Source organism: Chionomys nivalis, chromosome 3 (genome assembly GCF_950005125.1).
Source record: "Chionomys nivalis chromosome 3, mChiNiv1.1, whole genome shotgun sequence".
NCBI classification, from domain to species: Eukaryota; Metazoa; Chordata; class Mammalia; order Rodentia; family Cricetidae; genus Chionomys; species Chionomys nivalis.
The window spans coordinates 60,037,527-60,064,986 of record NC_080088.1 but is presented as its reverse complement, the minus strand read 5'-3'; the positions used below and the strand labels follow the sequence as shown (position 1 = coordinate 60,064,986).

Below are 27,460 nucleotides of genomic sequence, written 5' to 3'. Positions count from 1 at the left end.
GCCTCTGTTTCTATGATAAAATGCCAACCAAAACCAACTTGAGGGAGAAAAGGATTTATCTGACTTACACTTTCACAATACAGTACCATACCGAGATAAATAGGATTTTATCTTGAAAAATGCACCCCCTAACTTTGCTGACAATCCATTCTTCCACACTAGGAAATGTTCCTGGACTTGGGTCTGTTCCTAGAAGCCAATTTAAATTTATGAAGCTTCTGGTACTTATGATAAAGTGGAAGTAAATCTAACTGAAGCAAAGACTTATACTCCCATGACAACTTGCTCACACCCAACTCATATGTTGCCCTGGCTCTATCCAGCTCTCTTAAGAAACCCTTGGTCATTCAGAGAACAGAACTTAAAAAGCAGAGGAAGAAAAAAGAAAACATTAAATCAAGGAACACACCCTCTATGGCCAAGATCAAGACCCAGGAGGAATAGCAGGGTTTCCACAGTGGCGGAAAGACTCCACCCACATAGCACTTTGAACAGAAGCTCTCCTCTAACTGGAAGCACAGAGCTGCTGAGCTGGAGCACACCCAAAACAGAGAGGTGGGTAAAAATAAAATCATCACCGCTCCCATGAGAAGGCCAGGAAGAGAACATACTGAAACAATCATGGCCTGCAGCCCTGCTAACACCCATGCAACTAAGTGACCTCAGCCAGGAAAACATCAAACAAGTTGCTTTCCTCACTCAAAATCTCCCAATGGCCTAATAGAAGCAAAATCCCTAGTCTCCAATGTGGGACATAAAGCCCACTGAGTCAGTGGTCCCAGCTTTGTGTGTTTCGTTCTAGACACAGACACACACACAATCTATACAGACACATCTCTTTCCCAAGAAGATTATTTTCCAGACTCTCTCTTCTCGCCTGTGCTCCACCTTCAGAGGTTCAGTTTTCTCTCATCCTTAAGACCTTCTAAGTCCAAGTCCACATGAAATATTTTCTTCTCTGATTCCCAGGTACCATCCAACTGGGCATCTTTCCCCTTCACTGTAGTTTCCATGAAGATGAAGACTCTGCCCGCCTTGCTTATGCTCATAAAAGATGGTGTAGATATCCAAGGAGCATTTGTTGAGTAAGTAGTGCTACCTCATAATCGAGGACTTTCTTCTATAATTTGTTTACTAATCTTCATCACTTAAGAAGTGTCCTTAACAGAAGGAAGAGGGCTCTGGTTTGAACTTCTTAAGTCTCACTCTTTTGTATTCCCGGTGCTTGTATTTGCTCTCAAGCATCCTGCCAGCCTCCCCTGCTGGCCTCTTCTGTTGTAGCTGTCATTAAAGGATGTCTAAAACAGCTTTAGTGGGGCCACAAACCTGTGGTGTACGACCCAGGGCACAGGCTCCAGGCCTCTCAAATCCCTACAAGTGCCTAGCAGCCTGAGTTGTTAGAGTCTTCACTAGATCATATCAAGTCCCAATGGCAGTTTGGTCCATCTTCCTCATTCTGTGTTCACAAGCTCAGCACCATCTGCCCCACATGTTACAGAGAACCCTAATGAAAGCAGCTCCCTCCACTTGTGCACGGTGATCCTCTCCTCGGAGTTCAGATGTCAGCCCAGAGCACCGACTAGAGAAGAACGTATGTGTGAGAGAGCTCACGATCTCTCCCAACCCACTTGTCCTTCCACCCATTTAAACAGGTACCAGTGGGTCTTTGCCTTTCAGATGAATGACCAGAACAGGCCAAGATGCCCACAACAGCTACACTTTATCTCTGTCATAAACTCTCTTCCAAGACCTCGACTGTCCTCCCTCTGCCGGAAGTAGTGGCTACAATCTCCTTTACTACCTGAAGAGGGGACCCTGTCTCTTGCTGTCTTTTAAACATCCAGCCCAGGGCCTGCTGTCTACGTACCAGCACCTCCAAGAATCTATTGCCTCAGCCACTCCCTGGATTAAGACTGACATTCACTACCATGCTGGGATCCTTCAGCCCTGAAGTGGTCGATAAGAACCGGTTCCAGCAGATGCTGCCCAGAGCCTGAAGATTTATCTGTGCTGGAGCTTTCTAATGTCTGCCAATTAGTATGTCCATTATTCAGGGCTGGCCATGCAATCCCTTAATTTACTTAATGAAGAAGAAACTCCAGCAAGGCAGGAAGCACCATGACCTTGGCTGGCTAAGGCCTCCTCAGAGGAAGCTCACTTCAGTTGCCTGGCAAGCAGCCTCAAGGTGAAGAGGACTGAGAAGGACACTGATAGCCAGCCCCTACTTGAAACAACCAAGCTCACAGAGAAACCTAACACAGAAGATTTTCCCCAATGCCATCGACAAAATTCAGGGCAAACGGATGCAGACTTTGTTGCTCTATCTGCCCAGACATTGTCTCAGTGCCTGGTACTTATTCCTGTGAGTTGTCTCCAGGACCTCTCCGAATCCAGGTCCCCTCTTGACCACGCCACCATCCTCTTCTTTTTAAAAATTCAGATATTAGACAATAAAGATTAAGAGTTAGTAGATAACATTTTAAGCAATAAATATGAATAAGGTAAACAAACGTGATATTTGTTAACATGTGGACACTGAGGTCCAGAGACTAAGTGATAAATTTAATGTCACAGCTCAGTAAGTGTTACAGTCTTGAGCTGAACCAGACATTTTGACTCAAAGCTTCCTCTTGCTGAATCATTCAACATACTGCCAAAAAAGAAAGCCCATCTACAAAACAACCACTGAGCTCAATATTTTCAAATTTAATTGTTGTAGGTTTTCACTCATTTTTAAACGAAAAAGGTACGTGGAAACCTACTATATAGACATATGTGCATATAGACAGATACAGATATAAGTCAAATTGCAGTTACCTCAGAAACCACAGGCTGCCAAGTAAAAGGCTCAGGGTAGGTAGGGGACACTTCCCCTTAAGTTGTTCTCTCAGAAACCCCCAAACAATATAAGTTAAGGTCATTGCCCTTGTTTGCTCAAGATCCTATTGCGGAAAACACCACAAACACTGGTCATAGGACCTGAAAGAATCAAGGCAGTACTGACCGGAAAGCTTCCTCCCTGCTAGACAGCTATCACAGCTCTGGAAGGTGCTACCCAGGGTGCCGGTCAGGGTGAAAGCATCAGCTGTCTTACCCACTGTACATCCTGAGAACTGCAATGACGGGTGGCATGAATTTATGGGGGTAACCAATGCTAGAAAGGTTAGATTTAAGGCTCACTCCAAAGGAGTGAACACATGTATAGTACCATAAATGTGGCCAAGACCCCTTGTTTGGGGAGCTCCCATGTCCCTGGGGTAAAGCTACTGTTATTATTTTTGGGACACAGTATCAAACTGCTCTCTCAATTCTATCTTGTCACTTGGCTATTAGTGCAGCTCTCAGACCTCATCAGAGAAGTTTCTTTGTGCAGAGGATGATGACGAAAGCAGAACCTCAGAGATGATCAAAGCACAGAGAACACGTGACTGTGGAGTGCTCAGCCAAGAAGGAAGCACATATAACATAGCACTTCCCCAATAAATGAAGTAATTTGTAATACAGCCACATTTTGAAAATGAATTTCCATTAAAGCAATTGTTTCTGATATAAATTTAATTTTGAAATTTATTATACTTTGATCACGGGTTATCTCAAACTCCCAGAGTTTTTTTTAATATTTATTTATTTGTTTGTTTATTATGTATACAATATTCTGTCTGCATGTATGTCTGCAGGCCAGAGGAGGGCACCAAACCTCATTACAGATGGTTGTGAGCCACCATGTGGTTGCAGGGAATTGAACTCAGGACCTTTGGAAGAGCAGGCAATGCTCTTAACCACTGAGCCATCTCTCCAGCCCCCAAACTCCCAGAGTTTTAAAATTATAAAGCATGTTTTCAAATACATTATTTGTATTTCTGAAAACTTTATTAAGTTTGGCTACCTCCCTTCTCTATCTCCCACCTTGTTGATTGTGATTAAAACCAAAGGACCAATTCTTACTTTCTAAATTTTTAAATTATAAGTATTTATTATTCATTTATGTATACATGCTTGGGTATGTGTGTAGGGTCATAGAACTGTTTGTAAGAGTTGATTCTCTCCTTCCATCCTCTGAGTCTCAAGGATTGAACTCAGGTCACCAGGTTTTCCAGCTAGTACTTTTACCTGCTGAACCATTTCACAATCATTTGGTCATCTGAGATAGACTAACCTTGAACTCATGATCCTCCTACCGTGTGTGGGAAGTACAGGTATGTGCCACCACACCCAGTCTACATTTTCTGGAAACATTTGGCACATATGGGTTCCCAGGTAGAGCAAGAACCATAATTACACTTCTCTTTCTGTCTCTCTGTCTCTGTCTTCCCGCATCCCCCCTCCCAAACAGGATGTGTTAAGATTTATTTATTTTTATTTTTCATGTGTAGGAATGTTTTGTCTGCAAGTATATATGAGCCCCAAATGTGTGTCTGGTGCCTGTGGAGGTCAGAAGAAGGTGTCAGATCCCCTGAGATTAGTTACACACAGTTGTGAATCATCACGTGAGTGCCAGGAATCAAAGCTGGGCTCTCTAGAGTAGTAGCAAGTGCTTTAAACCAATGAGCCGTCTCTCCAATCCAATGGCTACATTTCTTAAGTGTTAACTTCAGCTGAGCCCAGCCTGCCAGTGATTTGTTTACACTATTCATCCCTGCTCACAGGGCTTACCTTTTGTTCAGAAATCAAGGACCATGTGCTTCGGGCACAGGGAAGACACCTTCCGGCCTCACATGTGCTATTACACGCTTAATTACAGTAAACTCAGAAATTGTTATCGCCTTCTAGTGATTTATTTTGGAATTACTGGTGAAAATATGACCTTTGAATCATGAAAACAGTCTAATGGGCATCTGGGAAATAGTCTCTTAATCTTTTTTGTTTTGTTTTGTTTTTCGGGATAGGGTTTCTCTGTGTAGACCTGACTGTACTGGCCCAGGCTGGCCTTGATGGTGACCTTCCTCTCCTTTGATTGTACCACCACCACCTGGCTATATTCTCTCAATCTTAAAGGGAACTAAGTGAATATATGCATGAAGAAACAGGCTAGTTGGGTTATCAATTCTGCCTCAAAATATGGAGTTATAGCCACCAGTTTGGTGCCCTAAGGATGGTAGACTAGAGATGCCAGGAGTTGGGTCCCAAATCCCCATTTCTTATGGCGGCAGGAAAAATGAATGGGTCCAACCCTTCCACTGGGAGCAGCTGCTTTCTATGTTTGTTTGCTTATTCTTGAAAGTACTTTATTAAAAAGAACTAATAAGGCGACAACAAGTCATGAGAAGTTGAAAATCCAAAGACCTAGAACACAAAGAGACTTCTATATGAAGAGCATTTGCCAATAGGCAAGAAACAGAAGCAAAATTAAACGATGCTTTGGGAAATCAGGAGTGACAGAAACAGAATCCAAAGTTCAAGACTTGCCCAAAGAGAAGATCTCCACACAAAAATAACTACTCCCAGCTGAGCTTCTTCCCAGGGGACAGCATCATCTTCTAAGTAAAAGTCTCACAGAGACAAGTCAGCTCTCTGGCAACCTGAAACTCAGTTGCCTCTGACCAGTCTCCAAGAAACCACAAGCACTCACTTAGGTTTGGCGCAATTAGACTGGTGGCATTTCCAGGAGCCTGACAAAAGAGAACAAAAATTGTTCCAGGGAAAGTGTTGCCATTCTAGGTTTCAAGGAATTGGGGTCTTGGAGTCAACTTCTTAAAAGTATTAGCAACCAAGAGCTAACATAATTGCAACAGTTACTAAGCCAACATCTGGAGAATCCAAAGAACTCGTCCAGAACACAGAGCAACTTTTGTCTGAGAACATCTGCCAATCTGTAAGACACAGTGATAATTTATGGAATTTATCCCCATAAAAAACGTTCTCAAAATAGAGACCATGACATAATAATAATAATAAAAAAAAAAATAACCAAATCCGAGAGGAAAAATACCCTATGAGCAAAAACTACCAGGAACAACAGACTACAAATGACCTACATCTACGGTAGTGACTTCACAACACACACCTGTATATCAAAGATCACTCCATACGGGGTAAATATATTTCATTTTTATTTGTCAATTTAACCTATAGGGAAACCAACACACAAATCTTCACAGATTAGAATTAATTATCCAACAAAAACAATGAAACAAATATTCAAAGTCCAAAGAAATTAAAGATGAGCTCAAAAGTGTTTCATGAAACTGGAGAGTAGTTTGGAAAACAGTTAACTAGGCATTCTAGCACCAAAAAATACAATAATTGATATTAATAAGTCGGTGCACACATTTAATTGCAGATTAGACACAGCTAAGTAGGTAGTTAATAAGCCAGAAGATAGATCTGAGAAAATTGTCTAGAATGTATTAGAAGACATAAAATTATGAAAAATACAGAAACAATAAAGAACACAGAAGACAGAGTGAGAAATATCAACATTAATCAAGGAGAGGGGAGAAAAAGGAGACGCTGGTAAAGAATTTTCCAAAACTAATAAACTGTCTCACCGCGTGGGTGTGGTTCATCTGATGAAGCCAAGCAGACTACATAAGAAACAATCTGACAATGTGGAGCTGTTGACCTAACTGCCCAACTTCTGAAAGACTCAAGAGAAAGCGGAAGAGAAGACGTACATTTATTGTTTAAGGCATTTTGAGTTTGAACTCAGCCACACTCAGCCAGCACCATCCTAAACGATATCCATGGGGAGAAAAAAAGCAGCTGCCATTTATAGGGTGGCACGTGCCACACATTTATGGTGAGTGCTGGTTCAGCCGATAAAGTACTTTCTTTGAAATCATGAGGACTTGAGTTTGATCTCCAAAAGCTGGACACAGTGGCAAGCACTTACAATCCCAGCACCAGAGAGGTAGAGACCAGTGGATTCTTGGCGCCCACTGGCCACAAAAACAGCCTACTCAACAAGTTCTGGGGCCAAGTGACAGTCCCTATCTCAAAACAAAGTGTCCTCTGGCTTCTATGTACACACACACACACAGACGTGGTAGGGGGGCTCTAATTAATACTTCTTCCTGACATTTACTGTTATTACAATTATTCATCTATTGGCACGAGGTGAGAAGGGCGAGAAGAGAAATGGGGTGATGATAAGCTCTCTACAGAGACAGTGCCCAGCTGCAGGGGTGAAACCAAGGGAGAAATATCAGAACCTTCTCTTTGTCTTTTCTCTGGGACTTCCCTATAAGGTGAACATAGGTCTGCAACTTCCCCCACGAAAATTAATGACTATATGAACTAAGGGTTCTCACTATCTTATATACTCCAGGTTTTCAAGCATACTTAAATGGGGAAGAGAGTGAGCTCACAAAACTGTTATGCCTAGTTTCTTAACTTTGATCTTTCAAAGTCCAGAAAGCTTCCAAAGACCCAAGCAGAGAAGGCACTTGCCCCTGAGGTCCAAACCCAGAAGCGGCCGCCTTGCGCTCTTGGGTCCTCAGGACCTGCCTATGCACTGGACTTTTCAGCCTGTGGAATTTTATGGATTTTCCAGCGATGAGAGGCAAAGCATCCCCATCTCCTATACCCAGCAACAATACTGTTCACTTTCCCTCCAGCTCCCCACATGCACAGCAGGCGCCCTCGCTCCCCACCTCTGCTGTGCACACGCAGCTCCCAGCCTAGCCTAGCCTCCTGTATCTGGAATTCTTCCCCTGCGGTAGAGAAGGAGTCAACACCAGGGCTCTCATTTATTCATGTGCATGAGGCAGCAATGAAAGGGAATGGGGAGAAGGATGGACGGAAAGGGAAGGTCTAGAAAAAAGTTGTGGTGGGTCAGACACTGGTGGAAGAAATATCTCTATAATTTCAACTGCTTTTCAACCATGCTTTCTCTAGCTGGAGCCCCTGGGTGAAAGGTTTGTGTATTACTGGGGATGAGAGTTTGTGACCTTAATTATGTCTCCGCACATTTGGCTGTGCTGATCTTGAAACTTCCAGCAAGGAAAAAAAAATGTGGTTTCCATTACAGTATCACTGAGGGACTCGTACAGGGGCTGGGATCATTCAGATGAAAACACGGATGAGTAAGCCATGCCATTTTGTCTCCAAGACTTACATCCCTCCTCCACCCCTCCACCCCTGGCCCTGTACTTTATTTTTGAGACAGGCTTAAAATAGTTTATAAAATATGAAGCTCATTATCCCATCTAACAGATTTCATTTTGCATGAGTATAGATTAAAAGCCCCATGCCAATTCTTCCTCCTGGGTTTCTGAGGAAGACACTCTACCGCCTTTACCCTGGGCTGGGTGGGATCTTGGGGACACAATTCTGTTGCAGCAGCAAAGAGGCAGGAGGCCCCACTTCTAACTCACTCAGCTGCATGCCCATCACCAGGAAGGATGAAGAAGTACAATTGTGCTGTTGGGGCTTCTGCAAAGTTTGCCTGCATCCTCAAAAGTCTGAACCTGAACTAGATGCCCCTCAAGCCCAGGACATCTAAAGTCTGCCCATTCTTCCATATACAGTGACAATAGCAAGGTAATGGGTAGAACTGGAGTTGGCAATGGCAGTACAGATCTAAAACTCCATCATTTGGAAATATGAGACAGAAGCGGTTCTTTGAGTTCAAGGTCAACTGAGCTATACAGAAACTATGTCTCAAAAAATGTAGATGTCGCTTAGTGGTAAATTATTTGTCTAATATGTACAAATCCTGAGTTTCCACCTCAGCCCTGAAAAGAATGCAGGGAGTGAAGGTGGCAGAATGGAGCTGAAAACAGAAAGATAATGGAATAAGACCTCAACCTGGCGTTTTCTGATGTCACCTCTGGTTCCGCTAATAACAAACTCTATGGTTTTGGCAAATTAAAACATTTCTCAGTACAGAGTTTCCTTATCCCTTAAATGAAGAGGTCTCTCCCATCTAGATTCTCTTTTTGCTAGGGATAGATGCAAACATGGACATAAAGAAAATAAGGAAAACAAACCATTTCTCTTATCACTGATCTTGGTTGCCTTGATGTGTCTGGTTTCAACCTGATCAAGCCCCAGCTTCGTTCCTTTATATCGAGCTTGTCTGCTCTTCACTCCTTACCGTCATGGTCCTCTTCATTTTCTCTGTTATATCCTTGATCATCCAACTACTCCCAAAGGCAAAACGTACAATAACAAGTGCACACAGGGGTCACCTGACCTTCCAGTCTTTAACCGCTCCACATGCAGGTGCTGCTTCCACTCCAGGTCTCCTGTTTGGTGTGGAGCAGGGAGAAAAGACTGGACTCTTCATGACACAGCAATCCTCCCTGAGCTGACCCTTGGGAAGTTAGTCCAGTGACAATATATCCAGGTGAGCACACAAGCATACATGCACACACACACATACACATGCATACACAATACATACATACATATACATATATGCATGCATACACACATACACAAACACATACACACTTATATACAAACATGCATACACACATACACACATGCATACACACATACACACTTATATACAAACATGCACGCACACACACACACATACACACATGCATACACACATACACACTTATATACAAACATGCATGCACACACATACACACATACATACACACCCCAGGCCCCACCTTTTCCAGCCCTGAGTTTTCTCTGTCCCTCTAGTTAACTCATCTACAGAGTAAGAATGGCATCCTCTACAATCACGAGGTAACTGGAGGTTTGAATGGAGCAGAACCCACCTAAGGTCACACTTACCTCCTATCTCCAGTCTTAGCCCATGACATTGACTATTTGCTAAACAAGGCATCCGCACTAGAAATGCTAGAGTACTTCCTTATTTTTATTTTTTCTATTCAAAAGAAATAATTTTAGAAGCACTCTCTTTATTCCGCTCCCAACAGTTGCAATTTTATCTGCAACTTCTAATTTAGCCAATTCCTGCTTTCTGAGCCACTTCTGGAATTTCTAGCACTTATTGCAAGTTGCTATTATAAATTCAACTGTTGCTGGACCCTTGTGCTACCTGCTCACTCTCTAGAAGGCAAACTGCATGAAGACTTCATGCTTTCTTCATGCTGTCTCCCCAGCAAACAGCACAATGCCTCGAACATCTTGATTCACTGTTGGTGCTTGGTATTTACAAGTGGATCCGTAAGCCCATTTCTGCTCATCATTTTCTAACTTCTGTCACAGTCCCATGCCCCCACCTTAAATAGATTCAGGCCTCCCTTCTTGACCCCAGTGCCCCACCAATCATTGGTCTATTTTTACCTTGTATTTTCTGACATATTTCTCAAGCAAACGGTATGCACTGGCTGCTGCCTGCCCTCACCACTTCCTCCCACTGCAATCTGGCTCCTCATCATGAAGGCACTGAAACAACACTGCAAGCAGCCATCGGTGCCTTCTGCTACCAAACCCTGCACCATGTGCCATCCCCCTGAGCACAACGAACCCTAACTACCCCTCTCACTCCCCTGAAATCACCGCTCCTCCCACCCTTCAGAAATAGCTTCTCGTGTCTCTGATTTCCGCAAACTGTCTACGCTGTGCTGTCTTCCCTGGACTATGGACGGTTTCACTGTCGCTTCTGGACTCAAGATCATTCCCCTCCGACTTTAGCTGCTCCCTAGACCCACAGATGTACATACTATAATGCAGCTGCATTCTGTGATCTAAACTCAAGGTTTCAGCTTCTTCCAGTGTGACTTCTCCAGCTAAACCTACGCACAGCCCTTCTATCACCGTCAGATATGAAGAATCCAAAATCCCTGTTACTCTTGTCATGCTGTTCTTATGCATCCAAATTCACATTTTTAAAATCCCACCAGAACCAGGCTCTTGTACTCTGGAGTTCCCTGTGTCTTCCCTCACAAGAATCAGGTAGGCATGCCTTACAGCCCTCACTGTGCCTCCACCCATTTCACTTACTGGAATGTCTGACTTTGCCAAAGTTCTATTTGATATCGTGGAAAGATAAACACCTCCAGGTGAATAGTTTTTTCTTTCCTCCTATGCAATTCTGGTTATTTTTACCTACCAATTTTGTTGCAAAGTAATTTCCATGCATCCAAGTTTTTTCTTAGGCCATAAGCACCTCAAGTTATGCATCTTAGGATTCCTAGATCATAAGTCCACTGCCTGGATCTCGAGCATTGTTCAATACATGTTAATGGAATGCTATTACCCTGCCACCAGTTGTCTGTAACTTGACATGTAAGCATAGAGTGACCACACCCTCTCTCTCCGGCTTCAGTTCTCGCCACATAAGTGTTCTGCATCCTCTGACTGCCACCCTCATAATTAAGTTGCTGTATTGCTTATTCTGCTGACATGTGGCTCCTTTCACTAGATGTAAAGATTCCTGAAGACAAGTCCACTGTTTTCTTCAACACTATACCAAGATCCTCAGAGCATAGCACATAGTAGGTCCTTGGGGTTATTTATTGGATGAAGAAGCATGCCTTTCTTCATTCAGCCCACTTATTCATCCCTCCTAGGAATATGTTGCACTCATTTAGGGATTTAACCTGAAATAATGCACCCTGATATCATACATAAGTATTATAGGTGTTACTGGCGTGTGTTTGGTGGCTATTGTAGGTATTGTTGCGTGGAACCATGGCACAGCAGAGTTAGAAGAAAGAATCTACTTACAGGTAACCCACAATTGGATAGAAGGATATAGAAGACTCACAGAGGCAACAGCTAGTTTGTTGTTTTGCTGTGTTAAATCTTTTTCTTTGTATGGATGTTTTAACTGCATGTATATCTATCTGTGCACCCCGAGTGTGCTTGAGGCTCACAGAGACCAGAAGAAGTCATCAGATTTTCTTAGAATTAGAGTTACAGATGGTTGTGAATCATCGTTTAGATGCTGAGAATCAAGCCAGTGTCCTAAAAACAAGCAGAGCTCTTAACCACTGAGCCCCTAACCCACAGCTTTTGGTTCTTTAAGATCCTTTCAGGAGATGAATTATAAAATTCCACAGAGCTAGAATCTGATTCTCCAATCCCTCAAAGGTCCCTGTGATACCTGTAGATAGTATTACTACTTCAACTATTAACACAGTATCTATGGCTCTCACAATTTCACATATCACCTCCATCCACAAAGAGAAAAGCAAGCCATTGCTTACACCAGAAATTCATTTGGCTTTCTGACCATCGAAGAAAACACCTTTTGGCCTTCAACAACCATTAAACAATCCTCAATGGAAGAATCAACCCTGGGAGGCCGTGTTACCCCAGGGGAGTCTTGCTACTTTCCTTTCCTCATATCATAGTAACCTCTGCCCCGCTGCTTGGAAACCCCATACCAGCACTCCAAAGAGAGGCTATCAGTGTCCTCCTTCCCCCAGGACTTGGCCTAGATACATCGTACCTGGCAATCTCACACCGCGGACAATGCAGTACAGTGATACCCTCTCCTCCTGCCAACCAGGAAGGTAGCTGGACACAGTTTCACATGCATGCCGAAGATGGAGATGCAGGGAATCATGAGTCACAGTCAGCATAGGCGCTAACCCTTGCTATGTGGAAACAGAGGTTGTGGCTTTTCTCTTAGTGCTTGCATGATTTCAGCAAAAATACCTCCATAAGTCCATTTCCCGTCTGTGAAATGGGAACCGATGTGGCCTGCCCCAGAGAAGGGCACTGCAGATCAGAGGGGAAGGTAAGATACTAGCAGTTATCAAATTCTCACTGTTCTCCCTTTAACTCCTTAGTAAGGCTGTGATGATCCCGTTCCCAGGAGTGTTCAGATACTCTCTTAGTCAACATTATTTGCTAGATTTCCTATTAGGATACAACTTTGACCCAGGGGGAAATTGAAAAAAATGGTGGGGACAAAGCCCTGTCCTCCACTCACAGTGGGGAACACTGACCCCTGAGAATCAATTAAGCTACAGAAATCCCAGAAGAAAAGCACTGAGTGCTTGCTCGCCTTGGGTGCTGGCCACACATCCTGACTCCTTCGAAGCTCACGGCAATACCGGGAGGCGTGCATTAGTACTATCCACAGAAGCACGCGGAGCCCCTGGTTCCCGGACCTGGCACCTGAGTGCCCGCGGCACAAACCAGAACCAGGTGTGACTAATTAGGGGTACTTTTTCTGGAGGACACAGGCGTCAAGAGCCTGAGAAGGGGAGGGAAGTGGGTCATCTATAAAGGAGGCTTAGGGCAGTTGGAGAGAAAACAAAGGGAAGTCTGAGGAGGCTCTGGGGGAGACAGGGCACAACAGGGGGTTGCTCAGGGACAGTGTTTCCAGCCGCTGATCAGATAAGAGGTCTAGTTCCTATAACAGACATATGCCTGTGATTTTAAAAGCTAAATTAAAATAACTTGGTCTTGTATGAATATTCAGCCCAATGGGGAAGGAAGTTTACAAACAAAACTCCTCTTGTTAGAAAAACTCCAGCCCAGGAGAATCACCCAATACACTTTTCATGTTTTTCTCTTCTTTTTCTCAGTGACTAGTCAAAGGATGTAACGCATCATAGAAGTGCATCCAAAGAAGCCACAGGTCACACCAAGTGCACACACACAGCCACTAACAAGTACAGGAAAGCCATCCTAGGTGAATAGTCAGAGCCTGCGGCAGGCTAGTCCAAGTAGAGATTCCGAGTGAACTCCAGACAGAGGCCAAAGTTGTGCAGGCTGTCAGCGAGCTAGAGACAGGGCATCTGCTAGTGACAGGAACCAGGAACAAGAGCAGTAAGGACAAGACTGTCCAAAGAGCCTTCACGACCCAGGACAGGTGAGCTAGCTGCCCCTTGAGCCTGCACTGCACTTGGGCAGAATCAGTCCTTGGCTTGGAATGGTTGGGAGTTCTGAAGGTCGAGACAACAAAGAACAGTCAGTCGGGGAGATGGGAACGCTGCTGAAAAATCTCAGATTCCTGGCCAGAGTGGAGCCTCACGCCATGAAGTCCATGAACAAGAATGCCCCTCCCCTCCCATCTCTCCTACAGTACGAAAAGGATCATCCTTTCTCTGATTCCAGCAGAAGGTGGGCAGTGCCTGCCTAATGATGCAGAACTTACCTGGAACAAATTAAAAAAGATTTTTCACATGCAATGCAGCAAATTGTCATCCTAGGTCCAAAACCTGAGGAGGCCAGAACTGGGACCTATAAACTTAAAGTAAGCTAGAATCAACCTTCTAGAACACTGGACAAATGTTTTCCCAGGAATATGATGAAAACTCGAGGTTTAAGTTAGGTCATGATAGAAAATGTCTATAATTTCTAAAGAAAGTTGCATCAAGCATATGGAAAAATTACATTCCGTTATATTTTGTTCCTAGTTCATCTTTACTCTGAATGTGCTATTCTCACGGTGACTCTGTCATTTCTCTTGTTGTTTTACCCCAGAGCCATTTTGCCTTTGCTCTCTGACATCACATTAAAAGATGGCAACAAGCAGCCCCCAGCCTTAGCTCCATCAGAATCACTTGCAGAGATGCCAGTGCCAGTCCATGCCAAGGGTTCCAGTCCAGCTGCCTGGACTGGGGTTGGAAAGAGAACGTGAAACTATGTACACTGAGGGATGGGAATGTTGACCAAAGTTTCTGTCTCGCCTGGTCCCGCAGCCATTCAGTCCCAAAGAAACACACAGAAGCTTATATTAATTATAAGTTGTATGACCTATTAGCTCAGGCTTACTATTAGCTAGCTCTTCCAACTTAAATTAACCCATAATTCTTTGTCTACACTTAGCCACATGCCTTGGTACCTTTTCTCAGCGCAGCATTTTCATCTTGCTTCCTCTGCATCTTGCTGGTGACTGCGTCTCTGCCTTTCCTCTTCCCAGAATTCTCCTAATCTGGTTGCCCCTCCTATACTTCCTGTCTGGCTACTGGCCAATCAATGTTTTATCAAACCAGTATAAGTGACAAATCTTTATAGTGTATATGATGGGAACCAGTAGGTTTCTGGTTCAAAACCCCAAGTGCTTTATGATAGTCATCAGAATGCAGAAGATCCACTAGGAAGAAATCAAGCAGCCTAAAATGTATGCTACGTATGTTTCCAAATACCGTTTTCACCATATCCCAAAACTTCTACACTATACCTTCTTTTATATTATTTTAAATTTATTCCAACTTATACATAGATTTATTTTTAAAAATAATGGATTGGAGGTAAAAGCTCGGTGGTGAAGAGGGCTAGAAAGATAGCTCAGTCTTTAAAATGTTTGACTTGCAAGCATGAGAACCTGAGTTTGGATCCTCAGAAGGCATAGACAAAAAGCAATACACGGTGGCACATGCTTCTAATTCCAGCACTGGGGAGGCATATGGCAGGAGGAAACCTGGAGGTCACTGGACACCCAGCCTAGCCTACTCAGAGAGTTTCAGGCTGAATACAAAACCCTGTCTCAAAAATAAATGAAAAAAAAAAAGGAAAGAATGAAATGAAAAAAGAAAAAACCCAACTCTTAAGGAACAGCAACCAAGGTTGACCTATGACCTCTATAAGCACACATTCACAATAAAGAGAGAGAGAGCCCACAAGAAAAGGCATGACCCTGAAGAGAAAGAGGAATGCAAAGTTAGAAAGCAGGAAAAGGAGAGGGAGAAGAGGGTGCAATGGCCCAGCCTGGGGGTCAAAATCAGCAGAAATTTGGAGATGGACTGGAAAGTAGCAGGCAAGCTGTGAGCAATGGGGGTACAGGCATCATGAGTGTGTACTAGTGTACCAGGACAGAGAGAACAGGCATGAGGGGCAGAGGCTGAGGGGACAGGTAGGCTGGACAGGCAGACACCTGTGGCCCCAGGTTAAGGTAAGAAAGTTGGAAGGGTACAGAGAAGGCCGGAGTGAAAATGAGGAAGTAATGAAGGAAGAACACATAGGGTTAGAAGAGTCCACATGGATGCATGCGGTAAGATGAAGCACAGGCAGCATAGCAGACTCGAACATTGGGAAGAATTAATATCCTCCATGCTAGAAGCTCAGCAACATCTGTAAAACACCCAAGATCACCACAAAGTGGTGGTAGACTTTCCCACATGCTGGTGAATGCTCACTAGACCCATCAGGTCCCTGCAGAAACACCAAAACTCAATACTAGCGAGGTTGCTTCTTGCATTTCTCATCTGCATGAGCTTTTTTCCTCTCGTGGATGTCTCCACCATGGCAACTATCTCCTTAGCCAACATCTGTAAGCCCCCAAACCACAGGCAGTAGAATTGATAAACAGCAGGCAACACACACAGTAAAAACTGCGTCTGTTATTAATGAGAATAAATCATCCAAATGCAATGTCTGAGCAAACTGACAGTGCATTATCACATAAACCCTCCTATGCAGCACAGTTAGGCTCTCGAAAACAATAGGCTTAGCTTTTAGGTCTTACCAATAGCTGAACAGTGGTGGGAGAGATCAAAAATGTGTCTATGGTAAGAAAGCCCACACAGTTGTTTTCTGAAAAGTTTATTTCTGCTCTGTGGTGTGTTCTGATGTTCCCTCCTTTCAAGTGTGTGAGTCGCAGACTCATTTCTCCTTCAGTTGCAGCCGAGCACACAACTCAGGCTGGCATACAGCCTGTCCATTGTTTCAGGTTCCCGGGCTAACCTCACCGTTCCCCACTCCTCTCCACTCTTATCCCCTCCTTGCCTTCCTGAGGCTTGTGACTTTCAAGATGACATAAGGCACAGCAATAGCAAGGGAAAGATAAAATCCTAAAACGGATGAAAGGAGCTAAATTCTGTTTCCCTAGAGATCTGAGGGAAATTTGTTCACTGCTCTGCAAGGCAGGTTCATCACTCACTAATTCATTAATTCACTCATCCAACTAATATTTATTGAGCATTTCCCATGAGCTAGCTCAATCTGCAAAACATGGCATTTCCTACACAATGCTGGCTAACATTACTATATTTGCTATATAGAAAATCTTGCTTGAATGTGGATATATGTAATGTGGACATATTGTTCATAATACTGTATTGTCCATCAGCTAAAAATTAGTGCCATGAGCAATGTCCAACCCATGACAGCCTGGAAATCAGATGCCCTAAACAGTCTGGATCTTCACATTAAGGAACTCCCTACAGACACTGTGTACAGGAATGACCATGAGCCTACACAATATGGCCAAATGTGAAATGCACAGATACACGATTCTGGAAGGCAGTTTATGCTATCTAAGGGATCCATCAATCCATAAATTCACTACTGTGAGATGCTTTTACAGGAACTAATACATTCCCTGCAAACTCTATGATGTGGGTATTATTAATCTTCCCTTTCATGAGCCAAGACTAATGAGCCAAGGACAGATTATTTATTCAAGGACCCTTAGAAAGTAATGAATTTAGCACCTGAAACAAGTTTGCAGTTCATGGATTCCAGCATTTTATGAAAATTGAAAATAAATTATTATTACCATGGCTTATATGTTGGCGTCTACTTTCTTCTTTAAATTGGTGTGATATGCTAATCTGAACATGGCCTCTGTTCACACAACTCTAAAAGCTCTCTACGCCACTAGCAATCTCTCAGCAGCGTACTCAGCTCTGGGTTGTTGCGTGCCACCTGTTCTTGTCTTTCCCAGAACACCTGCAGGAGAGCAGGGACTAGTGTGCCCCTAACAGTCAAGGGCCATTCTGCTCACAGGCACTGGGATGGGTAGTTCATCTGCAGCCTCTCACTTAACCCCACAACAACCACTTAAATCGGCACCACGATCATAGGCATCTCTTTATACAAGGAAGGAGACAGACATTGCAGGATACTAACTTGCCTGAGATCACACAGCAAAGGGTGGTTCTCTTACCCCTCCCCAGTCTGGGATCCCTACCAGCACAAAGTTCTGGCTCCCTTCTCAATCCTCATCTCAAGTCTGGCTTCCCATGGGTGTTTCTCAGTGCTAGCGAAAGCCTGCTTCCCGAGTATGCTGGCTTGGGTTCCTCCATCTTTGATTTCTCCCCCCGATAAGGCCCTGGTACATCTGCTCTGGGCAGCTCTGCTTCCTCCTAGCATTTGCCTCCGGGTATACTTGAGACGACCCCTAATGGGGGGGGGGGCAGTTTGGGGTAGGTAGTAGAGCTTTTTCAAGACCATATCTTTCATCAAAGATTTTTGTCTCACTCTTGCCAAAACTTCTTAAAGGAGCCAGAGCTCTCAAACGCAACATTCAACATTTTATAAAACCAATTACTACACAAAGTTCACAGTGGCCTTTCTTTACAGTGGAAGGTCTGGACTTGGATGATACTACGGGGAGATTTGATTACATTAATAAATGAGGGTGAAATGAATTAAGGTCAGAGTAATTTGAAAAGTCAAGCTGTCTGTCTCTTTTCCTTTTCATAACCACAAATTCTGCACAAGATCTGTGTCTGTAGACAGTCCACAAAGGGAGCTGTCCCCAGGAAAAGTGCTGTAACTCCATGATGCCAAGATGCAGTTAAAGGGGAGGAACTTCGCATTTACTAAGCACCTAGTGAGCACACTGGCTATGATGGTATGTTTTACATGCACAGATCAAGGAATTCATGCATGGTAAGGCAGATAGGTCCCAGAATGTCCATTTCTCAGATGGGGAAACAAGCTCAGATGAACACACAAGTCCATGTAAGGTCACAGAACTGGGCTGAGACAGAAGTCTGCATAGGGATGCCCCAGCTTCCACTGCAGGGACCAGACTCCTCTCTGCATCACTCCTCAGATGTTGGAGAGCCCCACAAGACAGCTTAAGTTGCTGGACTATAATACTGAGCCTGGAGAAAAACCCAGCAAGAAACATGATTGTGCTGTACAGCTGCTGCCCCAAAGGCTCTGTGCTCCCTATCTCCAGCTGGGTCACACGTGTCCCCAGAAAAGCAACCTTTCTTTTATCTGCCATGGCTTGCTCCCTGCTGTTGCTCCATGCCTTCTTCTTTCTTTTCTTCCCCCACTCCCCTTTCTCTGTGTCTATGTCCCTCTCACACACACATGCTTCTACACATACACCCATACACAGACAGACGCATGACCAGATACGCACTCAGGATACCTCGATCCAGCAGCCGAAGCAAGCGGAGATACCAAAGATACCACTGGTCCCAGAAGCGGTCCGTCATCCCACCCTGAACTCATCCTTCACAGCCAGTCTCCAGGGCAGAGCCTCATCCCACCACCACCACCGACCGACCGACTCAAGGCCAGATCCGCTGATGTTGGGCTCACACGCAGCCTGCTCTAAGCAAATGCCTGCCTACAAAGACAGCCACCAGTCCTCCCACACAGAGGCTGACTGTGCCGGGAGCCCGTTTCACAGCAACAAAGGAGCAAGTGCAGAACAACGCCTGTGCAGACTGAGCCTGCATGGACCCCAGGGAAGGCTGGAGTTGCAGGGGGAGGGGGGAGTCAGTGAGGGTTCCTGCACATAGTGAGGTTTGAGGTAGCCCTTGAAATGAAAATCTACAGACAAGGCCACTGTTAAAATTTCATTCTAGTATCTCCTACCATACTGGCTTCCTGCACCTCCCACACAGAGGCCAGAGGCTCTTCCAATAGGACGATGAATGGGAAGCCAGACGCTCAGCCTTCTGGACTGCAGAACTAGTCCAAAAAGTCCAAAAAGTCCGTCTGCCTCACTGCGAGACCTCGGGTACTCTCCATGCAAGACTGCTAGACCCTCACAACCAGAAAAGGGCTTATTGCTCCTTTCTTCCTCCTTCCCCTCACAGATCCTATTAGGGAGACAGCGTGGGATCTGAGGTGCTGCATTCAAGTTCAAATCCCAGTTCCTACTTAACACCTCCTGGCCTTGAGAAAGCTACTTCAGTCCTTCTGCCTCAACTCCCCAGGAAAGACCAGTATTTGCTTCACAGAGGAACTGGGAGGCTCAGTGCATAGGAGGGAAGCCCCGGCATCACCGGAGAGTGAAGCAGACAAAAAGTGCCCTCAGACCTCCTCCTCTGCGCTTAGAACCTTGGTCCCTGTACCTCTCACCCTTCGGTCCTTACCCGGGCCTCTGCTCCAACACCTCCTGCCAGAGCCCATTCTCTCCATGGCCCTTCTCAGGGCCAAACCCTAAACTTTCCAAAGTCTGACCGAAACACCACAAATGACACAGAATCTGGACAGCCTTCCCGATCTCCCTCCTTTGTATGTCTTTTCAATCCACTTCCTCCTTGGTATAAGAAACTTTTCCCTTACTGGACCATCAACTGCATGGAGTTCGGATCTGCTCCTTAACCATCCTTGGGGCCTCCAAAGCACCTGACACAGTGCCTTATCTCAGAAGCATTAAGTCAACAAATACGGATTCCAGATAAGCCACGCCATCTTACCTGGACGGCAGGAGAAGTTTGCTACTGCACCCCAGCCTCCCAACACTATTTCAGGCTTCAAAGGGTACAAGAGGAGGGGTGGAACACTCTGTTCTCGCCTGCCTCAGGACTGCTTAGCCAGCGAGCTGGCCACTTACACTAGAGGGCCGTCTTTCAGGTGGCAGAGTGTCCTGATGACAGAAATGAAAGCAGAGGGTACTCCAGATCTGGAGCACCTTCAGTTCGACAGCCATGTGCACATCATTCCTCACAGTTTTGCCTAGCCTGGGCCTCTATCCATCCTCCTGGCCTCTATCGGGCAGCTGGAGGGAGGGCTCCTCCAGCCTCCACCATTCCTGGGACTCTAGAAGGACTCAGACTAGGCAGGAGGCCTGTGGGGGAAGCTAGGAGAGAGGGAGAGAGTGGGTGGAGCCACAGTCTCTGCCCCCTGTCCATACCCAGCATCCCTATTGCCTTAGCAGGCCTTCTTAAAGGGCAGCTGTGGGACACAGCAGAGTCCTCGCCACCCAAGAGGCTATGGCTCTGTTACTGCAATTTTTTTTACTGCCTTAAATGGACAAGAATCTTGTGAGCAGCTACCACAAGAATGCAAAGCCCCCTCCTCTCTCCAGCGAGAAATGACCGAGTTCTTCCCCTTTTGTGAATAACAAAAATCCCTTGCTCACACGTGACCAGTACTTTTTAGTTCACAGAGTTCTTTCACATCTGTCAGCTCCTTTGGGCCCAAACAGCCCTGCAAGAATCACCTTCCTGTCTGCAGAACGCCAGACCCATGTTCCAAGAAACTGAACAATTTACGTCAAATGATGCATAGGTGTGACCTGCCTCCCCCTTGCAGAGGTCTCTGGGGCTCACTTCCAGAGCGAAGGTAACACCTTTCTTTCATAACAGGGCCAGACTAACAGCAGCGCTTAAGAGGCAGGGCAGTGCCCGCATGCCATGCCACAGGCACAGGAGGGACAATGACTGACCAGCAGCCTTTGATATTGTGCCTTGGACCCTGGCTTATGGTTGGCCAGAGAGTACATCTCCAAATAAGAATGCCAAAGTCAAGCTTGAACTGTGAGACTCCTTCCACGGCAGAAGACCTGGCCAGAGAGGGGCTGTGAGGGAACAGCATCACCTGGGAAGCAGACAACCCTCATGCCCTTATAAGACCATGTATAAACTACAGTGCTCTCCTGGTGCTGATGCTGGGCCTGGAAAAGGACGCTAACTCTGTCCTCTCCCTTACTGGGTTCCATTCTCCACAGAATAAAGACTGGTAAAGAACAGCATGGGTGCAAGCACTTCACCCGCACACAGTGAACCCTGGGGCACAGCATCTCCCATTGGGTCAAGCCCAGGAGGAACCCATTCAGTCTGGAATTCTACTTTTGGTTAGCTTCAACCCATTAAGCAGGGCTCCGTGGTGCCCCCCAGCCCACCATCGCTCATTTCTACTATTCCCACAGAGCCTCATAAGCCTTCCTTGAAAACAGCCATTCTAGAAGTTGAATAAAATGTTCCAAGAGACCGCTAGGATTGTCATTCAGCTGGAGAGCAATTAGAAAGGACGGGGGTATTGCCAGGACAGGGCCTTATTAGGTAGGTTTTTTGCTGTTGTTTTGTCTTAAACAATGATGACACAGTGGCTCCTTCTTTCATCATGGTCAAAGCAGGCACAGCCATCCCTCCTGGCATGGCTCCGTCAGCCCACTGCAGGCCAGCAGCACCCAGCCACAGCAGAGGGCTGCTGCCTGCCTGGGTGCTCTGCAGTTACTTAGTGTCTTAACTGCAAAGTGTTCCCTTCTCTCCAGTGTTCCTTCTTCCATTCTTGGCACCGCTCTCTCTCCATCTTTTCACCCGCCCCAGAGAAAAACACTGTGTTCCCAATCAGATAAAGCCAGCATTAAGTGGATGGAGCAGAAGGCAAGCAGCAGCGAGGGAGGAGAGAACCAATCACATCCCAAAGCTTTTCCGCTCACCTCCCAGGACAACTGGGACCACTGATGGCTCGGCAGCCCTAGCCACCCTCCTCAGGCATGTGCCGCTAACTGGCAAGTGAAGACCACACAAGAGGTGGCCCAGCAGCTGGCGTCTGTGAACCAGAATGGAGACATTCTCCTCCTACCCAACTCCAGGAAGGAGGCTCCGCCAGGCTGCCATTTTGCCCTGCAGTCTGCGCTTCAGCTGCAACATGAACCAAACGCTCTAGCAGACACCGTCCTCAGCCACCTCCCACGGCACTTCTGGTCCCTCAGCAATTAATGCCCGAGTGGTACATGGAAGTCAGGAGCAACATCTCAGAAACTTCACCCGGAGAATGTCACGGGCACTTGCCAGTCTCTCCTGGGACAGTCCCGTGTCCCCAGGTGAACAGGCTCCTTGGGCCCACACACGAGGATGCTATCTTTAAAAAGTATCACCCAGTCGCTGAAATTCAAGTCCACCTCTCCCAGGAGGCCTCTCCCAGCTAATCTCACCCATTCTCATTCCAAGTCCTCAAACTTTAATGGGCAGCAGATTCACCTCAGAGGGTTGGTAATCCATGCAGACGCCACCCTCCCAGAGGCCTGCATCTTTAACCAGCTGCCCTGGGTGACTCAGAGATGGTAGCTTGTGTGCCCAGTCGCTGCTCTCCTCCCTTCAGCACTAGCTCCACTGAAATAGTTTGATTGAATTCTACAAAGTACCCTGTCTGCTCGCACACCCCAGGAGTCCAGGTCAGAGTGTCTCTGAGTTCCTGTCCTGGCAGGCTAAGGGAGATGTAGTGGAGGGCCACACAGGAAGGGCGAGACGCCATGTACCTTAGACACAGAGCTGATCCTCAGCTCTCCACAGGTTTCTGAAGACATTGCCGCTGCCAGACCACTACAGATCTGTACAATGGCTTTAAACACCACCTCAAATATTGGTCCGGCAGCCAGGAGGAGAGACCAGGGCTGATTAGCCTGCACTGTTCCTGCTTTTGTGTAGCTTTCCTGTCGCTCACCTATGACCTCTGGGAGATCTTATCTCTCTCCCTTGACCTAGAAAGGTATCACAAAACCTCTTACTGCACTGGCTCAAACCACACAGTCAAGTAGAAGAAACTTAACCTCCCACCCTTTTCTGCCCTCCCAGAAAGCCACAAGACGCTTCACGCTATCCTGAATCTCCAGCTTCGCTACCCCAACAGCCCCAACCAACCAGCAGCTGTTTCTCAGTCTTCTAGAGCCCCTCTCTTCTGGGTCCAGGTCCCTCTTGAGTAAGCCCCGTGTATCGTGGTATAATAATCCGATCCCTTCTGTGGTATTCGTGATAACAGACTTTATACTAGGCCCTTAGGAGTTCTTGACACTTGCGCCAGAGTGTGGCCTACAGTGAAGGATCAGACCCCACAGAGCTTTTCACCTAAATCTCCCAACCCTCCCAAACTCACTTTCCTAGTAAGACCACGATGACCTGGCAGACAGCCTTTCCTGAAACACCCAAATCAACCTTGGAAACCAGCTCGGAACCCAAACCGAGGGGCCCTATCTATCCAGAGGTCATGGTGACCTGAACTTCCTTCACAGCATCTTATTCCCTCCCCTCCATCTTATTCCACTGAGAGCAGTTTCTTCACCCACGAAGGAACTTCTGTGGCTCCATGACCTGAGGACACCTTGAGGCAATGGGCTGCCTGCCTCTTAGGCAGTGAGTTTTCTCTCTACCATATCCCCAGCATCTGAGAGTCATCAGGAAGTTGAGGTTACCAATCACCGCCACAGAAAGCAAGCTCACACAGGCCCTTCAAGGAGTCTCTCGAGTCTCTCCCGTCTCTCTCATCTCACACCCTTCCTCATCTCCCCCAAACCCTTTTCAAGTCCTACGGTACCAATTTTATCAAAAAAACCCAAAACACCACACAGTTAACACCACAGTTGGCAACTGTGAGCAGAAAGCACAAAAGGATGAAAGGAAGCTCACTCTTCCCCCAAAGAAACACTAAATTTTGGTTAGCAAATATCTAAAGCCAACATTTTTTAAAATATTCTCCGAGAAATTTCTCCTTTTAAAGTGTATAACATTTGGATGAGAAAACCTGCAATTAAATCAGAGATAAATACCTTAGTATTTACATGCATGCACCATCTAAGGTAATAAGACACACTAGCCAATTTGAATATCTTGGTTCTTATTTTCTTTATTTTTCCTTTTTCTAATTAATTGTGTGTATGTGTATACACACATGCACGTGTGTGTCTCAGAGGACAGCATGCATGCACGTGGGTTTCTCAGAGGACAGCATGCATGCATGTGGGTTTCTCAGAGGACAGCATGCATGTAAGTGGGTGTCTCAGAGGACAGCATGCATGCACGTCGGTGTCTCAGAGGACAGCATGCATGCACGTGGGTGTCTCAGAGGACAGCATGCATGCACGCGGGTGTCTCAGAGGACAGCATGCATGCACGTGGGTGTCTCAGAGGAAAGCTTGAAGCAGTCAGTTCTCTCCTTCTACCACATGTGTCCGGGAATCAAAACTTAGGAAATCAGTCGGTGGCAGCACCTATACCCACTGAGCCAGCTCACTAGCCAGAGGTGTAACTCTCACCTATAATTCTTTACTGAGGAGGCTGAGGCAGCAGGAACACAAGTTCATGGCCAGCCTGAACTACAGAATGAGCCTTTCTCAAAACACCAAAAAAAAAAAAATTCATTTGCAGTAATTATTTTCCAACAAATGAATTATACTGATGTTTCTTTAAAACCATTAGCCATGTGGACAGCCCTTAGCACCACAGAGATGGGAACGTGAGTTTCTGCAAAGGTGTTCAGGTGAAGAACAATAGTGAACCAGTTGGAATCCCTAGAAGTCCATCAGTCCTGGCCTCCAGTCATGGGCGAATAAAGCCTCATCAGTGACAGCAAGAAACACAGACTACATACCATCAAGAAGGAAAGCACTAATAAACTTGGGTGGGAAGGTTTACCCAAGCATGAGATAGACGTTTTTCTTTCTCCCTTACTCTCTAGATGGGCACACAAGCCACGTGAGAATCAGGGGCTGGACAGCAGCCATGAGAGGCCTACTTATCACTGTGTATGTTTTTACACTTTTTGGACTTTTATCATTGTACTACATTGGCTAACTTTTTAAAAGACATTTTAAAATAACAGAGTCAAGAGTAAATAAAACCGCTCTTGGAGTTTCCTGCCACATAGAGGACCGTGCTAGACAGAAATTCCTAGGAATCCCACCTTCCATCTAGAAACAGCTTCCACCGTGTGAAATAAGGCCACTTTGGAGGTTCCTGCCCGCCCCCCATCTCCCCAGTAGAACCTAAGGAATCTGCACAAGTCAGAGCATCCTGGCCACCCCGATAATCATAAGAGATAAAGTGTCTAAACCATTACAACTTGGGGGAGTCATTGTAGTGTAATAGACAGGGAGTGGCAGATGCATGAAATGCAGGCAAAGGCACAGACGAGGTAAGATCATGAAGAGAGCCTTGCGGAACGACTGCCTCATTTCACCTAGAAGACAAAGAGCATGCCTAGTCTATTTATCTACCTGTCTACCGATCTCAGAATTAGGATCCTGAAGACAGGGTTGTCACAGAGGGTGTCTAATTAACATGCTTGCTTGAATTTTAAAAAGAAGCCAGACGTTCTCTGACAGGAAGTGAATGGATCTGATTTGGCTGCTTGCTCTCATGAGACGCGTGTTTTCCAATTCACAGGACTCTACAGCTCCAAGATTTTGAAGAAAATATATTTAAAGCCTATATACAATATTCAACAGGCTAGATAATCTATATCATCTGCAACTATTTAAACTTAAAGCTAAAAAGAAGTTAAATGTGTGAAACAGCACACGGTTTTCAATATTCCTTGAGGATACACAGGCGCGAAGAAGCTCAAGGCCCACTCAACTGTGGCAAACCCACACGATGGGAGAGCATGAGACTTGTGGGAAAGAACCAGGAGGCATTCTGTGAATTAACATGCCAAGATCTTTGAGATGAACCATTGAAGGGCTGTGGCTGCAGCTCAGTGGTACAGAATTTGCCTTATATGTGCAGTTTATAATCTCTTGGTTTTAATCTTGGGTTTAATCTCCAGCACCACTCCCATCCCTGAAAAAATAATTACGTTTTAGAAAACCACTTATAAGTGAGTACAGGTGATAATTGTCTTTCTGGGTCTGGGTTACCTCACTCAAAATGATGTTTTCTAGCTCCATCCATTTGTCTGCAAAATTCAGGATGTCGTTATTTTTTCTGCTGTGTAATACCCCACTGTGTAAATGTACATTTTCCTTATCCATTCTTCAATAGAGGGGCATTTAGGTTGTTTCCAGGTTCTGGCTATGACAAACAATGCTGCTATGAACATAGTTGAGCACATGTTCTTGTGGCACAATTGAGCATCCTTTGATATATTTTAAAGATAAAGCATAGAAAACCAGCCCACAAATCATAATTCAAGAGAACCGTGATACCAGTGAGGACCCTAAGAGAGACATACATAGATCTAATCTACATGGGAAATAGAAAAAGATAAGATCTCCTGAGTAAATTAGGAGCATAGGGACCTCAGGAGAGGGTTGAAGGGGAGGGAGAGACAGGGAGGAGAGCAGAGAAAAATGTAGAGCTCAAGAAAAATCAATCAAGAAAGAAAGAAAGAAAGAAAGAAAGAAAGAAAGAAAGAAAGAAAGAAAGAAAGAGCTAAAAAACAGAAAATACCATCCTGCAATGGCTCTAAACTATTAGAATTCCAGTTTGTTGCTGATTATATGTAAATCTGTACAGCTGTTAAAAAAAAGCAGTCCAATGAGTCCTTGAGAGAAAGAGAATTTTGGATTATTCAGAAATCCAGTTCTAAGGTACCAAGCCCAAAGAATTAAAAACTCATACTAAAAAAAAAAATTATTTGTGAACAAATATGAACAATGACACTATCAAAAACAGCCAAGTGAAGAAAGAACTCAAATGACCATCAATGTGTGAAAAGATAAATAAATTGTTCTCTAAAAAAATAATAATAAATAAATAAATAAATAAAAAGAAAAAAAATAATAATAATTAACTTGAAGATATAAAATGTAGAACAGCATACAGGAATACTTTAGCCAAAATTGCTGGGACCAGAAGTATTTCTGATTTTAGTATTTTAGATTTTTCAGTATTTGCATAATACTTACTAGGTAATCATTACTAACCTAAAACTTTAAAATGTTGCAAAATCCAAAACTCTGCAGACATCTTTTTTGGTTCCATGTTTTAGATTGTTC

At 45.0% G+C, this 27,460-nt stretch overlaps 1 protein-coding gene across 22 annotated transcripts in view; it reads right to left on the bottom strand.

The window, feature by feature from the left end:
- Positions 1-27,460, bottom strand: part of Kalrn (kalirin RhoGEF kinase) — a 615,547-nt gene that overhangs the window by 541,771 nt on the left and 46,316 nt on the right. For 5 of the 22 annotated variants that reach the window (XM_057764994.1, XM_057765002.1, XM_057764995.1 and 2 more), the window contains exon 1: positions 18,929-19,121. The exons of 5 other annotated variants lie outside the window; for them this stretch is intronic. In XM_057764994.1, the coding sequence (XP_057620977.1) occupies positions 18,929-19,004 (76 nt within the window). In that variant the 5' untranslated portion in view covers positions 19,005-19,121. Of the gene's footprint in view, positions 1-18,928; positions 19,122-27,460 lie in introns of those variants that run through there. 12 more of the 22 variants (XM_057765006.1, XM_057765005.1, XM_057765007.1 and 9 more) reach the window with 5 other exon arrangements.